The following is a 16,609-nucleotide window of genomic DNA, read 5'->3' as shown; positions in this document are numbered from 1 at the left end:
ATTCAATCTTATAACCACCCTCTGACCTATGTGTTACCATCATGCCCATTTTATAGATGAAGAAACTGAGGCACAGTGGTGAGGGCACACAGCTAAGAAGTGGCCCATGATCTTAGTCTCCTAGGTAGCTGGAGCAACTTATCCAGTCCCCAGCCACAAGCAATGCCAGACTTGCCTCCCAGTCCCACCCTACCCGCGGCATACCAGGAAACAGGACCTATCACTCCCCAGGCAAGACAAATATGCTTTTTTTATTGTGCCAGTGAGATGAAATGAGAGGTCCTGACTGGGGCTGGCACTCTGGCCTCTGGCCTCCAATCTCAGGAGTTGCCTGCATCTTTGGTTGGGGGCTGGCCCAGATCCTCCAAGCTCAGGCCCTGCCTGGGGCCCAGGCAGTTGGTGAGTTCAAGGCAGGTGGTCAAGGAAGGCAAGGAGGACGAGGTGGAAGTCTTGTGGCTTGTGGAGGTAGCAGGCATGGCCTGCGTCACGCAGCTTCACCACAGAGTGATTGGGCAGGTGGCGGAGCTGTTGCAGTGACTCCCGTGCCAGGATGCGGTCCAGTTCCCCATACAGGATGAGGGTTGGGGTCTGCAGGGTGGGACAAGGGGCTGTGACTCTGGGGCCTGATAGGGGCCTGACCCCCAAGCCACCTTCTCGGGAAGCTGTCTCCAAACACCCGCCTCTTCCATCCAAGATCAGTGATGGAGCTGTGTCTCCTCCAAGTGAGACCCGAGCCTTGCCCCCTCATGACCCAAGCCAGGGACAGGGAGCCAGGACCTTTGGGGATCTTCTTCCCCGTACCTTCACTGCCCAGAACTGTTCCTGGGTATAGTTCTGGGTAGAGGCAGGCGCAATGGGCACAAATCCACGCAGCTGGTGGTGAGCTCGCATCAGGAAAGGCAGGGCATAGTGGCCACTCAGTGAGGGGCTCACCAACACGGCATTGTGTACCTCCAGGTCCTGCAGCACCCGCTGCAGCAGCTCCGCCCGCCCCGCCTCTGTGCTGGCCTCTGCCGAAGGTGCTGAGTTCCCAAAACCTGGGGATAGCAGCAGGCACCAGCTGAGGGAGGCTGGGAAGGGGCCCAGGACTTCCTGCCCACCACAGCAAGAGAGAGAGGTTGGGAAGAGTGGCATATGGCATATGCTACCCCAAACTTCCCAGAAGCTATTTTTTCTAATGTATTATGTCTGCTAGAAAAACATATCTTTCATTCATCATACTGGCAAAACTAACAAGACTAATAATACCCAGTGCTGGGGAAGATGTGGGGAAATGGGCATTTTCATACATCACTGATGGGAGAAATCTGTACAGCCTTTTTGAAGGGTAAGGTAATATTTGCCAATATTTAAAAATGAGTGTCCTTCAAATATTATATGATCCCACTTATGTGAAATATATAGCACAGGCAAAACACACAGAGCATAAAGTAGATTAGTGGTTAGTAGGGGTTAAGGGGAAGGGAGAATAAGGCATTATTGCTTAATGGGTACAAAGTTTCTGTTTTGGAGTATGAAAAAGTTTTGGAAATAAATGGTGATAGTTGTACAACACTGTGAATATAATTAATGTTACTGAATTTTACACTTAAAATGGTTAAAATGGAAAATTTTGTTATATATATAACCACAATAAATTTTTAAAAATACAAAAAAAAAAAAAAGGTATGTCCTTTGAACTATCAATTGTCCTTTGTAGCTACCCTAGATAAATTCTTTTTTTCTTTCTTTCTGATTTTATAGTGTTTATTGATAACAGTTTTAGGTTTTTGTTATTTACTTATATTCAATATATGCAGGTGAAGACTAGCTAATACCACTTGTTATTACAGTTCCAATTCTCTTCCTAGTTATTAGTGTGTTTATTTTTGTTGTTGCTGTTGAAAATATACACAGCAGAACGTACACCAATTTAACGACTTCTACATGTACAATGCAGTGACACTGATCATATTCTTCAAGTCGTGCAACCATTCTCACCCTCCATTTCCAAACTGTTCCTCCCCCATTAACATAAATCACTGCTCCCTAAGCTTCCTATCTAACATTTCAAGTTGCAATTGTCAATTTGATTCCATATAGAGAGTTCTTTTAAAAAGCACGATGCTCAAGGCAGACATTCTTTACTAATTAACCTAAACTATGGTTTGGTTTAATGAAGACTTCAGGGGATATTTTTGGTTTAAGGTTTAAAGATGCTCTCACCTAGACAAATTCTTGCTCATGTACTCAAAGAAGCACGGCCAAAGATGCTTCTGGCATGTCACCCGAGCATTTCAACTAACACTGAAAACTCTAAAACAACCTCCATAGCCACCAGTTGAGGAATGGCCAGATAAAGCCTGTCCCTCCCTCCTATGGCACACGCTGCAGAGTTCATGAGAGAGACGGACGTTTGTAGGGACTGGCACGATCCACGAGACATGGGGTAGGGGAAGAAAACCACGCTGCAGATGGATTTGCTTAACAGGACACCAATCATGTTTACAACCCCCACTACAATCCTTTATACTGTCTGTATCTCTGTGTGTGAAGATGCCCAGAAGCGGGTCTGGGAGCCTCCCAAACTGCTTAGAGAGGTGAGAGGGAGATTAATGTGGTGTGAGTCTCTGGGGGCTTTGAAGCTGTTTGATTTTTAAATGACATTATCTGTTAATGACAACAATGTCAGCATGAATCATTGGTGTAGTTAAAAAAATAAAAAGCTTGAGGCCCCAGATAAGTAAAGCATTACTGAAGAAGAACAAAGTGGGAGGCCTCACACTACCTGATTTTAGAACCAATTATTATACTGCCACGGTAGTCAACACAGCCTGGTAGTGGTACAACAACAGATAACATAGACCAACAGAACAGAATTGAGAATCCAGATGTAAATTCAACCACCTATGAGCAGCTGATATTTTACAAAGGCCCAAAGTCCATTAAATGGGGAAAAGACAGTTTCTTTAACAAACAGTGCTGGCATAACTGGATATCCATCTGCAAAAAAATGAAACAAGACCCATACCTCACACCATGTACAAAAACTAACTCAAAATGGATCAAAGACCTAAACATAAAATCTAAAACAATAAAGATCCTGGAAGAAAAAAATAGGGACAATGCTAGGAGCCCTAATACAGGGCATAAACAGAATACAAAACATAACTAACAATGCACAAACACCAGAAGAGCAACTCGGTAACCGGGAGCTCCTAAACATCAAATGCTTATGCTCATCAAAAGACTTCACCAAAAGAGTCAAAAGACCATCTACACACTGGGAAAAAATTTTTGGCTATGACATATCTGATCAGGGTCTAATCTCTAAAATCTACAAGATACTGCAAAACTTCAACCACAAAAAGACAAATAACCCAATGAAAAAATGGGCAAAGGATATGAACAGACACTTCACCAAAGAAGACATTCAGGCGGCTAACAGACGCGAGGAAACGCTCACGATCATTAGCCATTAGAGAAATGCAAATCAAAACTACAATGAGATACCGTCTCACCCCAACAAGGCTAGCATTAATCAAAAAAACACAAAATAATAAATGCTGGAGAGGTTGTGGAGAGACCGGAACACTTATATACACTGTTGGTGGGAATGTAAAATGGTACAACCACTTTGGAAATTGATTTGGTGCTTCCTTAAAAAAGCTAGAAATAATAGAAGTACCATACAATCCAGCAATCCCACTCCTTGGAATAAATCCTAGAGAAATAAGACCCGTCACACAAATAGATATATGCACACCAATGTTCACTGCAGCACTGTTCATGACAGCAAAAAGATGGAAACAACCAATTGCCCATCAACAGATGAATGGATAAACAAATTATGGTATATTCACACAATGGAATACTATGCAACAATAAAGAACAACGATGAATCCGCGAAACATAACACAGATGAATCTGGAAGGCATTATGCTGAATGAAATTAGTCAACTTCAAAAGGACAAATTTTGTATGAGACCACTATTACAAGAACTCAAAAAAAGGTTTAAACACAGAAGAAAACATTCTTTGATGGTTACGAGGGTAGAGAGGAAGGGAGAGGGGAATTCACTAACCAGATAGTAGACAAGAATTATCTTAGGTGAAGGGAAGGACTACACAAAATACAGGGGAAGTCAGCACCACTGGACTAAACCAAAAGCTTAGAAGTTTCCTGAACACAACCAAACACTTTGAGGGACAGTGTAGCAGAGGCAGCAGTCTGGGGACCACGGTTTCAAGAGACATCTAGGTCAACTGGCATAACAAAGTTTATTAAGAAAATCTACTATATCCTACTTCGGTGAGTGGTGTCTCAGGTCTTAAAAGCTAGCGAGCAGCCATCTAGGATGCATCAATTGGTCCCGACCTACCTGGAGCAAAGAAGAATGAAGAACACCAAAGACACAAGGAAAATATTAGCCCAGAGACAAAAGGGGCCACATAACCCAGAGACTCCATCAGCCTGAGACCAGAAGAACTAGATGGTGCCTGGCTATCACCAATGGCGGGCCTGACAGGGAACACAACAGAGTCCCTGATGGCACAGGAAAAAAGTGGAGTGCAGAACTCTGATTCTAGTAAAAAGACCAGACTTAATGGTCTGATGAGACTGGAGGAACCCGAGAAGACATGGCCCCCAGGCTCTCTGTTAACACAGAACTAAAAACATTCCCGAAGCCAACTCTTCAGACCAAGAACAGACTGGACTATAAAACATAAAATGATACTCGTGAAGAGTGTGCTTCTTAGTTCAAGTAGATACACCTGACTAAATGGGCGGCTCCTGTCCGGAGGGGAGATGAGAAGGCAGAAAGGGACAGAAGCTGGTTGAATGGACACGGGAAATCTGGGGAGGAAAGGAGGAGTGTGCCGTCACATTACAGGGATAGCAACTAGGGTCACATAACAATGTGTGTATAAATGTGTGAGAAACTAACTTGAGCTGTAAACTTTCACGTAAAGCACAATAAAATAAAGAAAAATCTGTATAATTTCTTCCACATTTAAAAAAATAAAAATAAAAAGCTACAAGGCTTGTCACAAAAAGTACAGTGAGATCCACCCATGCAATCTCTTGTGAAGTGAATCACATTTCTATTTGCTCTGTGACGCGCAAGAATCCACACTGTAGCTTTCAAGGTCGAAAATAAAAACACAGACCTTTTCATGACAGTAAAAGCACAAGCAGCAAAAGACAAACTAGATAAATGTAGCTGTATAAAAAGTAAACACTTTCGTTCATCAAGTCTTTATCAACAAAGTGAAAAGACAACCTACAGACTGGGAGAAAATTTTTGGGAACCATATACCTGATAAGGGTCTAATATCCACAGTATATAAAAACCTTCTTCAGCTTAACAAAAAAAAGACAAACAACCCAATCAAAAAATGGGCAAAAGCGGCCCTCTAAGACACAGCTACGGTCATGAAACACTAGGAGCAAAAAAGCAAGAAGGTAACCAAATGCACAAAGAAACATGTCTACAAGCTCCACAGCTTCATCAATCCTGAGACAAGAAGAACTAGACGGTCCCCAGCTACCATCACTGACTGTTCTGACCGGGGCCACAATAGTTGGTCCCAAACAGAATGGGAGAAAAATATGAAGAACTTAAATTCTTATATATTTAAAAAAAAAAGCCAAATTGGAACAGTAAAAAACAGAGGACACCCTGAAACTATCACCCTGAGACACTCTTTAAACCTAGAAACGAGTCTATCCCGAGATCACCTTTTAGTGAAATAGCAGAGTGGCACACAAAATAAAGGATATTACGCTTAAGATCGGTGCCCTATTTAAAAACCATCAGTATGAGACCAAAAGGTCAACGATTTCTCAAAAGCAAAGATGAGAAGATAAGGGGGCAGGGAAACTCAAGAGTACTGGAAAAGCAACAACCAGAACACAAAGAGAATGTTGACACATTGTGATAAATGTAACTAAGGTCACTGAACAACTTGGGTGGAAATTTTCAAATGGGAACCTAACTTGCTGTGTAAACTTTCACCAAAAACTCAAAAAGAATATTATTTAAAAAAAAAAAAAAAAGAAGGGCAAAGGATTTGAACGGACATTTCACCAGAGAGGATATTCAAAGGGCCAACAAACACACGTCATTACCCATTAAGGAGATGCAAATCAAAACCACAAATGATATACTGCCTCACCCCCATGAATGGAAGTGATCAAAAAAACAGAAAACAGGTGTTGATGAAGTCGTGGAGAAACTGGAAATCCTCACTCATCGCTAGTGGAAATGTAAAATGGTACAGCTGCTGTAGACAAAAGTTTGGCGGTTCCTCAAAAAGTTGAACACAGAAGTACCATATGACCCAGCAATCCCAATCCTAGGTATATGCCAAGAAGAGAAAGCAGGAACGCAAACAGAAACCTGTACACCAATGTTCACTACGGGACTTTTCACGATAGCCGAAAGGTGGGAGCAACTGAAAAGTCCATCAACAGATGACTGGATGAACACAACGTGGTCCATACACACAACGGAACACTACTCAGCCAGAAAGAGAACTGAAGTCCTGGATGAACCTTGAAAACATTATACTGAGTGAAATACGTCAGCCCCAACAGAACAAATACTACATAATCTCACTTATGTGAAATAAGCAAATATATAGAAACCAAAGATTATTAGTGGTTACCAGGGGGGTGGGAGGAAGGGGGGAGGGGGAGTTTTTGCTTGGGGGATTGCGAGTTTATGTTAACAGTGGTGGAATGATTTGCAAAAGGATATTGAGAATGGCTGCACAACCTGGAAGGATGGAATCAATGTCACTGAATTATACATGTAGAAATTGAATTGGCAAATCTTGTATTTATTCCACCACAATTTAAAAAAAAAAACAACAAAAAACCCAAATCACAGAACTTTTCTTGGTGTCATCTTGCATTGTGACCTGCCACTGCTTATCCAGACAGTGGGACCCAGATGCCCCTCTCCTCTCACCATGCCTGAGGGCTTTTCGTACCCCTCCAGTTCCCCCATCTGGGAAGCTGACCCCTTGTTCCTGTGGCACCCTCCCTCCCTGGGCTCAAGGGTGGGGGCTCTTACCTGGGAGGTCAAGGGCCACAGCCCGGTAACCCCTCTGTGACAGCAGCTGCAGGGTGCCCAGCTGCTCCCACGTGTGGGAGTTAAAGGCCTTTCCATGGAGCAGCACCACCTCCACCCTGCAGGCAGACAGGAATGTGTCCCAAGGGCCTGGGGCAGACCACCCTTCCTCCATCAGAGGCTTCTCCCTCCCAGGCCCTGAGTACCCTGAGTCGAGCTGGAGTCCCATATAGGCACCAGTCCCTCCACTGCACCCTGGGGTCAGCACCTACCTGTGTGCCCGATGGAGCGGAAGCACCTCACGGTAAAAGATGGGGGAGTTGCCAGGGGTGAGACCAGCCAGGATTGTGACATTGGGGTCTCCCCCGAGCCAGGAGGTCTGCTCAGGGGGACCCGGCAGCCCCACATACAGCAGCAGCATGAGCAGCAGGCCCAGGCCCAGCAGGGCCACGTGGGACCGGCTCATGGAGGTTTGTACCACAGTCTGGAGGAAGAGAGGAGAGGGAGAAGAGGCTGGGGCTGAGCGCCCACAAGGCCCCCTGGGCCCCACCCCAAAGCCCCATATAAAGGTACCCAGCAGAGGCAGAGCTCCAGTCCTGGCCCCTTCCCCTGCTCTGGGCAAGAGTCTAGGGGTTCACCCTCCGCATGCCAGGGACGGGCTCAGATGCCCCACAGGGAGAAGGTGCATCTGAGATGTCCCCCGGCACACGGCGTGCTCACCGCCCACCATCATCCCTGTGCCAGCTAAAGCCACTTCCGTTCATCGAGTGCTTATGAGGGTCAGGCCCTGTGTTTGGCCTTTCTCATACAAGGACTCACAAATCGTCACAGGAGCACTGGGAAGCAGATATGATATGTCTGTTACAGATGAGGAAACTGAGGCACAAAGAGGCAGATTCGCTTGCCCCAAGTGGAGACTCTGCTTGCCAAGGAGGAACCCAGAGGCTGGCATGTGACGGACAACCTGGAGCCTTGCTGGTGAACAGAGTGGTGAGTGCTGTCAAAGACTGTGTGCAAAGGGGACACCCCCTGCCCAGAGGGAATGTTTGGAAATGGTTCTTTTTTAATCACACTGTAAAATATCATCCTGCTAAAATCCGAATGTGTTTTACAATCCATGGAGAAAGGAGCCCTGGGGGCGCAGTGGTTAAGAGCTACAGCTTCTAACCAAAAGGTTGGCACTTCGAATCCACTAGCCACTCCTTGGAAACCCTATGGGGCAGTTCTACCCTGCCCTATAGGGTCGCTATGAATTGGAACTGACTCGACAGCAAGGGGTTTGGCTGGTTTGTTTCCTAATATGTAATGCTCTCCCCTAGATATTATTTAGTGGGAGGGGGCTGACGGAGAATGGTGGATGAAGGAAATGCTGAGGCATGAGGGGGTGTGGGGCCAGGGGGGCATAGTACAGGGAGAAATGGAAAGAGCAGCAGCAAAGCTGGAGCAAGAAGCCCCCAACACCTCCCTCCCCCGCAGCTTCATGCCAAATGACCTGCTTCACAGAGTCCTCCAGTCCTGGGTCTTTTGCCAATTCAGAGGACAGACCTCAGGACCCAGGACCCAGACAGGATAGGGAGCCCTGGCTTTGAGACATGGCTCTGCCACTTCCTGGCCATATGTCTTCAGTTTGTCAGTAAAATGGGGAGAAGGGTAATCCGTGGCTGCTCTCAAGTCTTCTATGAGATTTCAATAAGTCAGTGGACTTGACCTCAGGGTTATCGCTGTCATCATTTCTTGGGCCTAGGATGACGACTCCTGCCTTGTTCCTGGATTCTGGTAAACGCATCTTTATTGAAGTGCCAACTGGGTGCCAGCCCCTATCTAAGCGCTAGAGACTAGAGAATCACCATCTCAGTCCCTACCCACTTCCCCGGACACTTTGGGGATGTTTCTCAGCTGCCACCCCCAGGCTCCTGGGTCAGGCGGTGCATGGGCAGTAGCAGCCCCTCTGATGCTGATGGAGAACCAGGAGCGGCAAGGAAGAAGAGCCTGGGACACACACTTCCAATGGCATTAACCCAAGTTCCCACCAGGCATCCGCGCTGAACCTCTCCCAGCCAGGGTTGTCTCAGCTCCTGTCGCAGGCTTTGGCCAGGCCGCGGCCACACTAGACAGCGATGTCCTCCCCACTTGGCAGCCCCATCTGCACTATAGACCCGTGCCCGGGCAAGGTCCTAGGTACACGCGTACACGCGTACACGCGTCGACAATCACATACAGGTAGGGGTACACAGGCACACAGAAACATTGAGTCTGCACTCACACTTTTCTTTTGCACAAGCTATTCCCTACATATACATGCAGACTCCATGCACACACACTGACCTGGATGCAATGGATCCCTTGCACATACACACCGTCAAAAATCACACACGTGTGTGTGCGCACACACAGCGTCAGGCATCAGGAAGACAGAAAAACGGACACACTTTCAAAATCACACACCGACTCGCAGATATACTCAGACACAGGCATACACACAACCCTCAAATTACACACGCATGCATAGAAAAGGCAGGCAAAAGCAGAAAGACCCTCAGAAATACAGATACTGGTAGATACACACACACCTTCAAAATCACACGCACACAGAAATACACATACACAGATACGCTGGCAGACAGACGGACGAACACATCTCCTTAACACAAGCACACAGAAACACACAGACACGTACACGCAGACACCCAAAAGCACTCGCAGACACAACACACGAACACACGCTCACTCGCCGGAACAGCGCAGGCCCCTCCCGCGGGACTCTGCCCCAGGGCGCCAGGGGCAAGGGGCAAGGGGCGGGGCAAGGATGTCCCTCCTCCGGGCACCCTGCCGGCCTCCCTCCCGGGGACACTCACCGGACCGACCGGGATGACCCGGCCTGCCATCGCCGAGCGAGCCCCGCCCACGCGGAACCAGCAGCCAAACAGCGCCGCGACCATGGTGCTGCCTCTGCCGCTCTGCGGGCGGCGCGGGCAGGACGCCGCCAAGCTCGGGGCGGTGGGGGGGGGGGGGGGCACGGAGGCGCGCCTGCGCAGTCGGCAATCGCAGGCCCCGAGCCTAGTTACCAAGTAACCTCAAAGTACGGAGGCCCGCCCCCGTCCAGATTTTCCAAATGGTTCTTGGACTGAGAGTGGGCGCAGAATTACATCGGGCTTCTTCCCACCAGAACGTTTTCACCCTCGCACTTACCACTTACTATTCGGAAGTGTCACTTCTTTCGTCTGTACAATGCGGTTAAGTGTGAGACCCATTGCATAGGGTTGTCGTAAGGACTTTCTAAGAACCGGTCAAGCCTTAGAACAGTATCTGGCGCGGATGCCTCGCTGCATAACTGCCAGATATTTTTGTGCTGTGCAGCAGCTCCAGGTCTCGGCCCAAACCACTTCCCTGACGCCTACACACACACCCGGTCAGGCCTGGGATGGCCTCCAGGCTTCTTCACATCTCATCACCTATCCCAGTGGACAGGCGATGTCTGCCCTCAGCCTGGGGGCTCCGCGTGGGGCCCAGGCCAGGCACAAGGAGGCTGCGGGGGGCGCTCCGAGTCCACTACTCATCGGCATCCTGCGAGGTGGGGAACATCTTGCCCGCTCTACAGGCGAGGAAACAGCTTTGGAGGCGTTGGAAAAGGGTTCAAGGTCACCTGGCTTCTCATTGGCGGAGCCTCGCACTCCAGGCCCAATGACAACTCTGGGCCTGGGTCGTCCTAGCTGGGGGGGAGGAGGAGGGGTGGGAAGGAGCAGCAGGGATGTGGTTAGAGGAGCAGCAGTGCGGCCCCAAAACAACCCTTCTCCTCAAGCCGCGTTAGGTGCATATGGGGCAGGTCGCTGAGAGCCTCAGGGCTGAGCCCAGTCCCTTGCTTGGGAAACATGGGGCCGAGGGCTGTGGGGAAACAGGCTGCAGTCAGAGGAAAGGTGAGGGGTCAAGCTGCGCCGACCGGCCCTGTGGCGGCTGATAGCCACCAGAGGGCACCCCGGTGCACGACTTGGCCCCTGCCCCCGCCCCAGCCCCTTCCGTGCTTCTCCGCCCCCGGCGCGAATCGTCCGGCACTCGGCCGCCTCCGGTTTGCGCGAGCCCACGCAGCTCCCCAGGTACCAGCCTTGCTCCCTCAATCTTCTCTTTCTCTCTCCAGTCAGCACCCACCCCACCTACCCCAAATCTCACCCCTTCCCATCTCGGCTGTCCAGGTTCCCTCCCCCGGGGGTGTCTTCACCCTCACCCGTGCACCCTACCAGGCCTGGCGAGCCGGAACCGAGGTCTGCGGAGGGGACGGAGCGGCCGCTACTGTGCCGCGGTCAGCGCGTTGGGCTCCGGCGGGCAGCGCGCTGAGCACCCCGTCCATTGCAGGCCGGAACTCTAAAGCCTTTCTTGGCTCGGCTCTCTGGCTTCCGCTCCTGAAGAATGGGCGTTTCGTCCCAGCTCGGGCCCCCTCCAGGCTGCGGTGCCAGCCCACACCAGTAACAGTGCCTTGGGGAGGATGAGGTTGACAAGCAAAATAGTCAGCCACCTGCCGTTGATTGAGCATTTACTAAGTGCGAGGCATGGAGCCCCGGTGGCGCAGTAGTTACGCGTTCAAATCCACCAGCGGATCTTTGGAAACCCTATGGGGCGGTTCTACTCTGTCCTGTAGCGTCGCTCTGAGTCGGAATCGACTCGACGGCAACGGGTTTGGTTGGCTGGTTTGTTTTTAGGCATGGTGCCCAGTGTTTTACATGCGTAGCCTCATTTAATCCTATCAACCCCCTATGAGCTAAGTACTATATTATCCCGATTTCCAGAAAAGGATAACAGTAAGAACAATAATCGTAATGGGAGCGCCATGTATTGAGTTCTTACTCCAGGCAGTAGCCCTCATTCTTAATTCTTGATGTAAGCTTTATTGTCCCCATATTTTCGATGAAGAAACTGAGGCCCAGTGTCACACAATTGAGTGGCAGAGGCAGAAATAGCACCTACATCGTCCTGACCCCAAAACATAAGAGTTCTGGGACATATCCTGGAGGCCTCCTTGCTGCTTCCTGCTGAGATTCACACCCTGCCCTCTCAGGGGTAGTCTGCCCACCCCACCCTAGAGGGATGTTATGTGGCCCTATGTGGACCCTCCCCCTCACCAGCTTGGCCTTGAACCAACCGCAGGCGCTTCACCAGCACAGCAGCGGCAGGCATGGCGGGCGTGGAGCAACGTGAAGGCAGCATCCAGGTACAGGGCCAGAACCTCTTCTTCCGGGAGGCGCTACCACGTGGTGGGCAGGCCGCCCGCTTCTCTGTGCTGCTGCTGCATGGCATCCGCTTCTCCTCTGAGACCTGGCAGAACTTGGGCACTCTGTACAAGCTGGCCCAGGCTGGCTACCGGGCTGTGGCCATTGACCTGCCAGGTACTTCCTTGAGTGGGCTTCTGGACAGGGGTTGGAGGGGTTGGAGGGCCTTAGCTGGGATCCAGATCACTGTGTGTGGTGACCAGGAGCTTCAGGACTGGTAAAACCCAGCCAGGCTGGGCTGTCACCTTGGTAGAACATGGTACACCCTGCAAGGGCCTTTGAGCCTCTCCAGCTTTAGCCTAACATTGTCGGGACACTGCCCGGCTGCTCTTCACTGTGACGCCAGGCAATGACTCTGAACCTCCACGTCCTCAGCTGTAATGGGAGATCACCACACTCATTTTCAGGGCTGGTCCTAGTGAGAATGGAATGGAATGAGATAATCCATGTGAGTATATGGCCAGTACTTGATACATAATAATCCTTGCGCAGCAAATGGAAGTAAAATATTTTGACAGAGCCCTAATCATAGGCTGTTGTAAGCCCTGGGGATTGTGACTGAGTGTCCCAGCACCCTGGGGGGAGGACAGGGCCTGGTGGGTGGCTAGGCCCCAGCCATGATCCCACTTGCAAAGTCCTGAGCTCTGGACAGATGGGGGCGGCACCGAGACTGATGGTCACAACCAGCAGACCCGAGCCCATGGGGCTAAGTATAGAAGGGGCAGCCTGACTCACCTAATCCCCTCTGTGGGCTACGGCTGGTATGATTTTAGGACCCGAGGGCGGGTCTCCAGCCCTCACCTGATTGGTTCACATAGTCAGCTGGGCTGACCTTCAGGGTGAAGGTCTTGATCCAGTCATGCTGGGGAAGGCAGGCACTGACTAATTGGAGGGGGAGGTGCGTGTGCAGAGTCAACCCCTGCCCCCATCCTTGAGGCACCCACCTGGAGCCAGTTCAGCACCAAAAAAAAAAAGAAAACCCAAACCCGCTGCTGTGAGTTGATTCCGACAAATGCTGACCCTATAGGACAGGGTAGAACTGCCCCATAGCGTTTCCAAGGAGCGACTGGTGGATTTGAACTGCTGACCTCTTGGTTAGCAGCCCTAGCTCTTAACCATTGCACCACCCGGGCTCCAGTTCAGCACCCGTTGCCTCTTAGTTAACTGTCTTAATTTTCACAGCCATCTTAAGTGGTCCCAGAAAAACCCAGACTGGTTGCCATCGAGTGGATTCCGATCCATAACGACCCTAGAGGACAGCGTAGAACTGCCCCATGGGGTTTCCAAGGAGCAGTTGGTGGATTTGAACTGCTGGCCTTTTGTATAGCAGCCGTGTATCACTTAACTACTGTGCCACCAGGGCTCCATCTTAAGTGGCAGGTACTTTTATTATCCCCTTTTAACAGATGGGGAAACTGAGGAACAGAGAGAGAGCTGATCTGAAGGTCACATAGTAAATGGAGATTTGGATTTGGACCCAGCCCTTTCAGACTTCAGAACCTGATTCTTCCAGGACTCTGTACTGCTAGCGGAGACAAGCCCAGATGTGGAGGGAAATGCTTCACACTCGTCACAGATATGACAGATCTAGGCCACTGTAGGAATAAACTCAGGCATTCCGGGCGTTGCAGGATCCGGGCACAGAGGGAGTGACTGAGGAGGGCTTTCTAGGGGAGGGGACCCTCTCCCTTTTTTTCTTCTGGATCACTGCCCTTGTCTTTCCCCCACCCAAATCCCTGCAGGCCTGGGGCACTCCAAGGAAGCAGTGGCCCCTGCTCCTATCGGGGAGCTCGCCCCTGGCAGCTTCCTGTCTGCTGTGGTGGATGCCTTGGAGCTGGACCCCCCGGTTGTAATCAGCCCATCGTTGAGTGGCATGTACTCCCTGCCCTTCCTCACGGCCCCTGGCTCCCAGCTCCGGGGCTACGTACCTGTGGCCCCCATCTGCACTGACAAAATCAAAGCTGCTGACTATGCCAGTGTGAAGGTACCCCTATGTGGAAGGCTGAGACGCACCTGCAGGAGCAAGGAAGGGTCCATCTTAGGGGCTGGGTAGCCAAGGGGGCGGCGGGGGGGGGGGCGTTTCAGGGAGGAGCTGAACCACCAAAGTCCACCCTTTTGCTTCAGTTAGCCGCAAATTCCTGTTCTAAGCTGTGTGTTGGGGCAGACACAAATCCACCACCCTGTCCCTTGGGAGCTGAGGCTTCGTCCCCCACCCTCTGGGCTAACTCGTCTATCCTCATTTGGGGAGACCTCGGGAGAGACTGAAGAGGTAGGGAGGGCTGGAGCTGACCTCCAGGAGGCTGGGGTTGGTGTGGCAGGTCCCTATTGACTCTGCCCCCCCTTTCCTTTCTCTCAGACTCCGGCTCTGATTGTATATGGAGACCAGGACCCCATGGGCCAGACCAGCTTTGAGCACCTGAAGCAGCTGCCCAACCACCGGACCCTGGTCATGGTGGGGGCAGGGCACTCCTGTTACCTGGACAAGCCTGAGGAATGGCATGCAGGGCTGCTGGACTTCCTGCAGGGCCTGGCATGAGGCCCAGCCCTGCTCCGGGGGTGGGCCGCCTGCCTGCCTTGGGCTCTCTCTCTCTCCTCCTCCATGGGCCCTGACTCACGCACATGCAACAGGTGTGTGTGTCTGTCTTTCTGTCCTCTGGGTTCTTGTCTGTTGGGGTCTGCCTTTCTCCTTTCCTCTTTCTCTTGCAGTGACAGTCTGAGGAGATGAAACCAAGAGAAAAGACCTCGGGAATCAAGGACCATAATCTGGTGGAGGGTAATCTATTAGATGAGCTTCTCTTACGGGCTTTCCTGCTCAGCTTTCCCGCCTTCCTCTGCTCTGGCCAGCCTACCCCTCTGCAACCTCCTCCTGCTGCCCTGTAGGCCAGTTACCTCCCCAAAGGCTTAGCCTACGGATACATACGTGCCCACATGCATGCTCAACATTTAGAGCCAGCCACCCACGTTCCCAAATATGACCCTTCACTTGGGAACAACCACACTGCTCTGGACAGACATGCACATTCCCATGTGCAGCCGTGCATGCACACACACGCGCACACGTGCCTCCATACAAGCACTTGAACAGGCACCACGCCCCCAACAGTTCAGCACTGCACTGTCTGGGGTGGTGGGGAGCTCAGGGTCAGCCCTTGCAAGAGACCCTCTGCCAGGCTTGAGGTGTGACCAGCCCTGGACTCCACTAACCCATGGGATTCATTGGTCCTAGCCCAAAATTGCCCCCAAAAGGAGAGGGCTCCTCTAGTTCTCCCTGCTTTTCTCCTTCTGGGTGCTCCCCCTTTCCCCTGCTATCGCAGCCAGGCTTGTTTCCTGCTCTGAGCTTTGAGGGGCGGGGAGACTGAGTGGAGGTCGGTGAAATAAAGTGATGCAATTAGACCCCGCAGGCTCTTGCTGCCTCCAGAGCGCCGCTCCTCCCCCGCCCCCTTGGGACCGCCACGATGGGCCCTTCCCCCACTCTGGCGGGACCAGATGGTCCCCCTGCCCTTTGTCCTCCAGGCCAGATGGAGGGGAAGGGAGATTGGATTCCCATCCCCACCCACACAAACCCAGGTGCCAGAGACTCAGCTGTGGGGGGAGGTGGAGGTCAGTGGGACCAGGCTGAGCCGATTATGGAAAGGGGGAGGAAGATCTGCTACCGGGGTGGGGGTGAGAGGTGTCTCGGAATCAGCTTAGCCACTCCTCCCCAACTCTTACCCTTCCCTATGCCCCCCGCCCGCCCCTTGCAGTCCTAGCCCCAAAAGGAATTTTGCGGGTAGCTTTGGGGGGAATCTCGGGGCAAGGTGCACAGGCTCGCATCGCTCTCAGGCCCCTCCTCCAACCGGCCTGGTGACCTGTCCTAGGCCGACCTGGGCCTGGCCTCGCGTTAGCTCTGGGTAGCAGAGGGAGTGGATCTGGGTGGGCAAGAGCCCGCGCGGGGCATGGCGCAGAAGCGAGGAGACCCGGGCGGGGCGGAGGGTCGAAGCTCGAGCTCCGAGGGACCGGCGTCGGAAGCAAGACGGAGCCGGGCGACGCGGGGGCTGGCGGTGGGATCGAGGCCCAGATGAGGGCTGCAGGGGGCTCGGCAGAGGCGCCGGGCGAGCGGCCCTGGCCGGAAGGAGTGGTCGACAGGGTGTGGAGGGGCTCCGAGCCAGGCGCAGCGCGGGCGGAACGCGGAGGACCGCGGCTGGGGGAGGCGCTTCAGGCCGGACCCCTACTCCAACCCCCGGGGGCTCTGGCAGCCGCCGGGAAAGGGTCCGCTCGAGCCCTCCCGGAAGCGGCCGCCGCTCGGGGCGCACC

The 16,609-nt window shown here is 51.7% G+C and overlaps 2 protein-coding genes across 4 annotated transcripts; one reads left to right on the top strand and one right to left on the bottom strand.

Annotated features, from left to right (window-relative positions):
- Nucleotides 1-220: 220 nt before the first annotated feature.
- On the bottom strand, nucleotides 221-11,400 carry ABHD14A (abhydrolase domain containing 14A). Of its 3 annotated transcripts, none has more exons than XM_023727131.1 (5): nucleotides 11,291-11,400; nucleotides 7,331-7,542; nucleotides 7,062-7,177; nucleotides 802-1,037; nucleotides 221-588 (listed from the first exon to the last, which is right to left on the bottom strand). In XM_023727131.1, the coding sequence occupies exons 2-5, from the start codon at nucleotides 7,522-7,524 to the stop codon at nucleotides 406-408; spliced, it is 729 nt and encodes a 242-aa protein (XP_023582899.1). In that variant the 5' UTR covers nucleotides 7,525-7,542; nucleotides 11,291-11,400; the 3' UTR covers nucleotides 221-405. The 3 variants fall into 3 exon arrangements, with proteins under 3 accessions (XP_023582899.1, XP_004368647.1, XP_023582896.1); XM_004368590.2 differs by lacking the exon at nucleotides 11,291-11,400 and adding an exon at nucleotides 9,914-10,011; XM_023727128.1 differs by lacking the exon at nucleotides 11,291-11,400 and adding an exon at nucleotides 9,914-10,011 and having other exon boundaries at nucleotides 232-588; nucleotides 802-1,092.
- Nucleotides 11,088-15,674, top strand: ABHD14B (abhydrolase domain containing 14B). Its single transcript, XM_004368587.2, has 4 exons — nucleotides 11,088-11,149; nucleotides 12,195-12,433; nucleotides 14,059-14,300; nucleotides 14,673-15,674. The coding sequence occupies exons 2-4, from the start codon at nucleotides 12,223-12,225 to the stop codon at nucleotides 14,850-14,852; spliced, it is 633 nt and encodes a 210-aa protein (XP_004368644.1). The 5' UTR covers nucleotides 11,088-11,149; nucleotides 12,195-12,222; the 3' UTR covers nucleotides 14,853-15,674.
- Nucleotides 15,675-16,609: the final 935 nt, after the last annotated feature.

The sequence above is a fragment of the Trichechus manatus genome, unplaced genomic scaffold (assembly GCF_000243295.1).
Source record: "Trichechus manatus latirostris isolate Lorelei unplaced genomic scaffold, TriManLat1.0 scaffold00001, whole genome shotgun sequence".
Taxonomy (NCBI): domain Eukaryota; kingdom Metazoa; phylum Chordata; class Mammalia; order Sirenia; family Trichechidae; genus Trichechus; species Trichechus manatus.
This window is presented reverse-complemented; position numbering and strand designations above follow the sequence as displayed.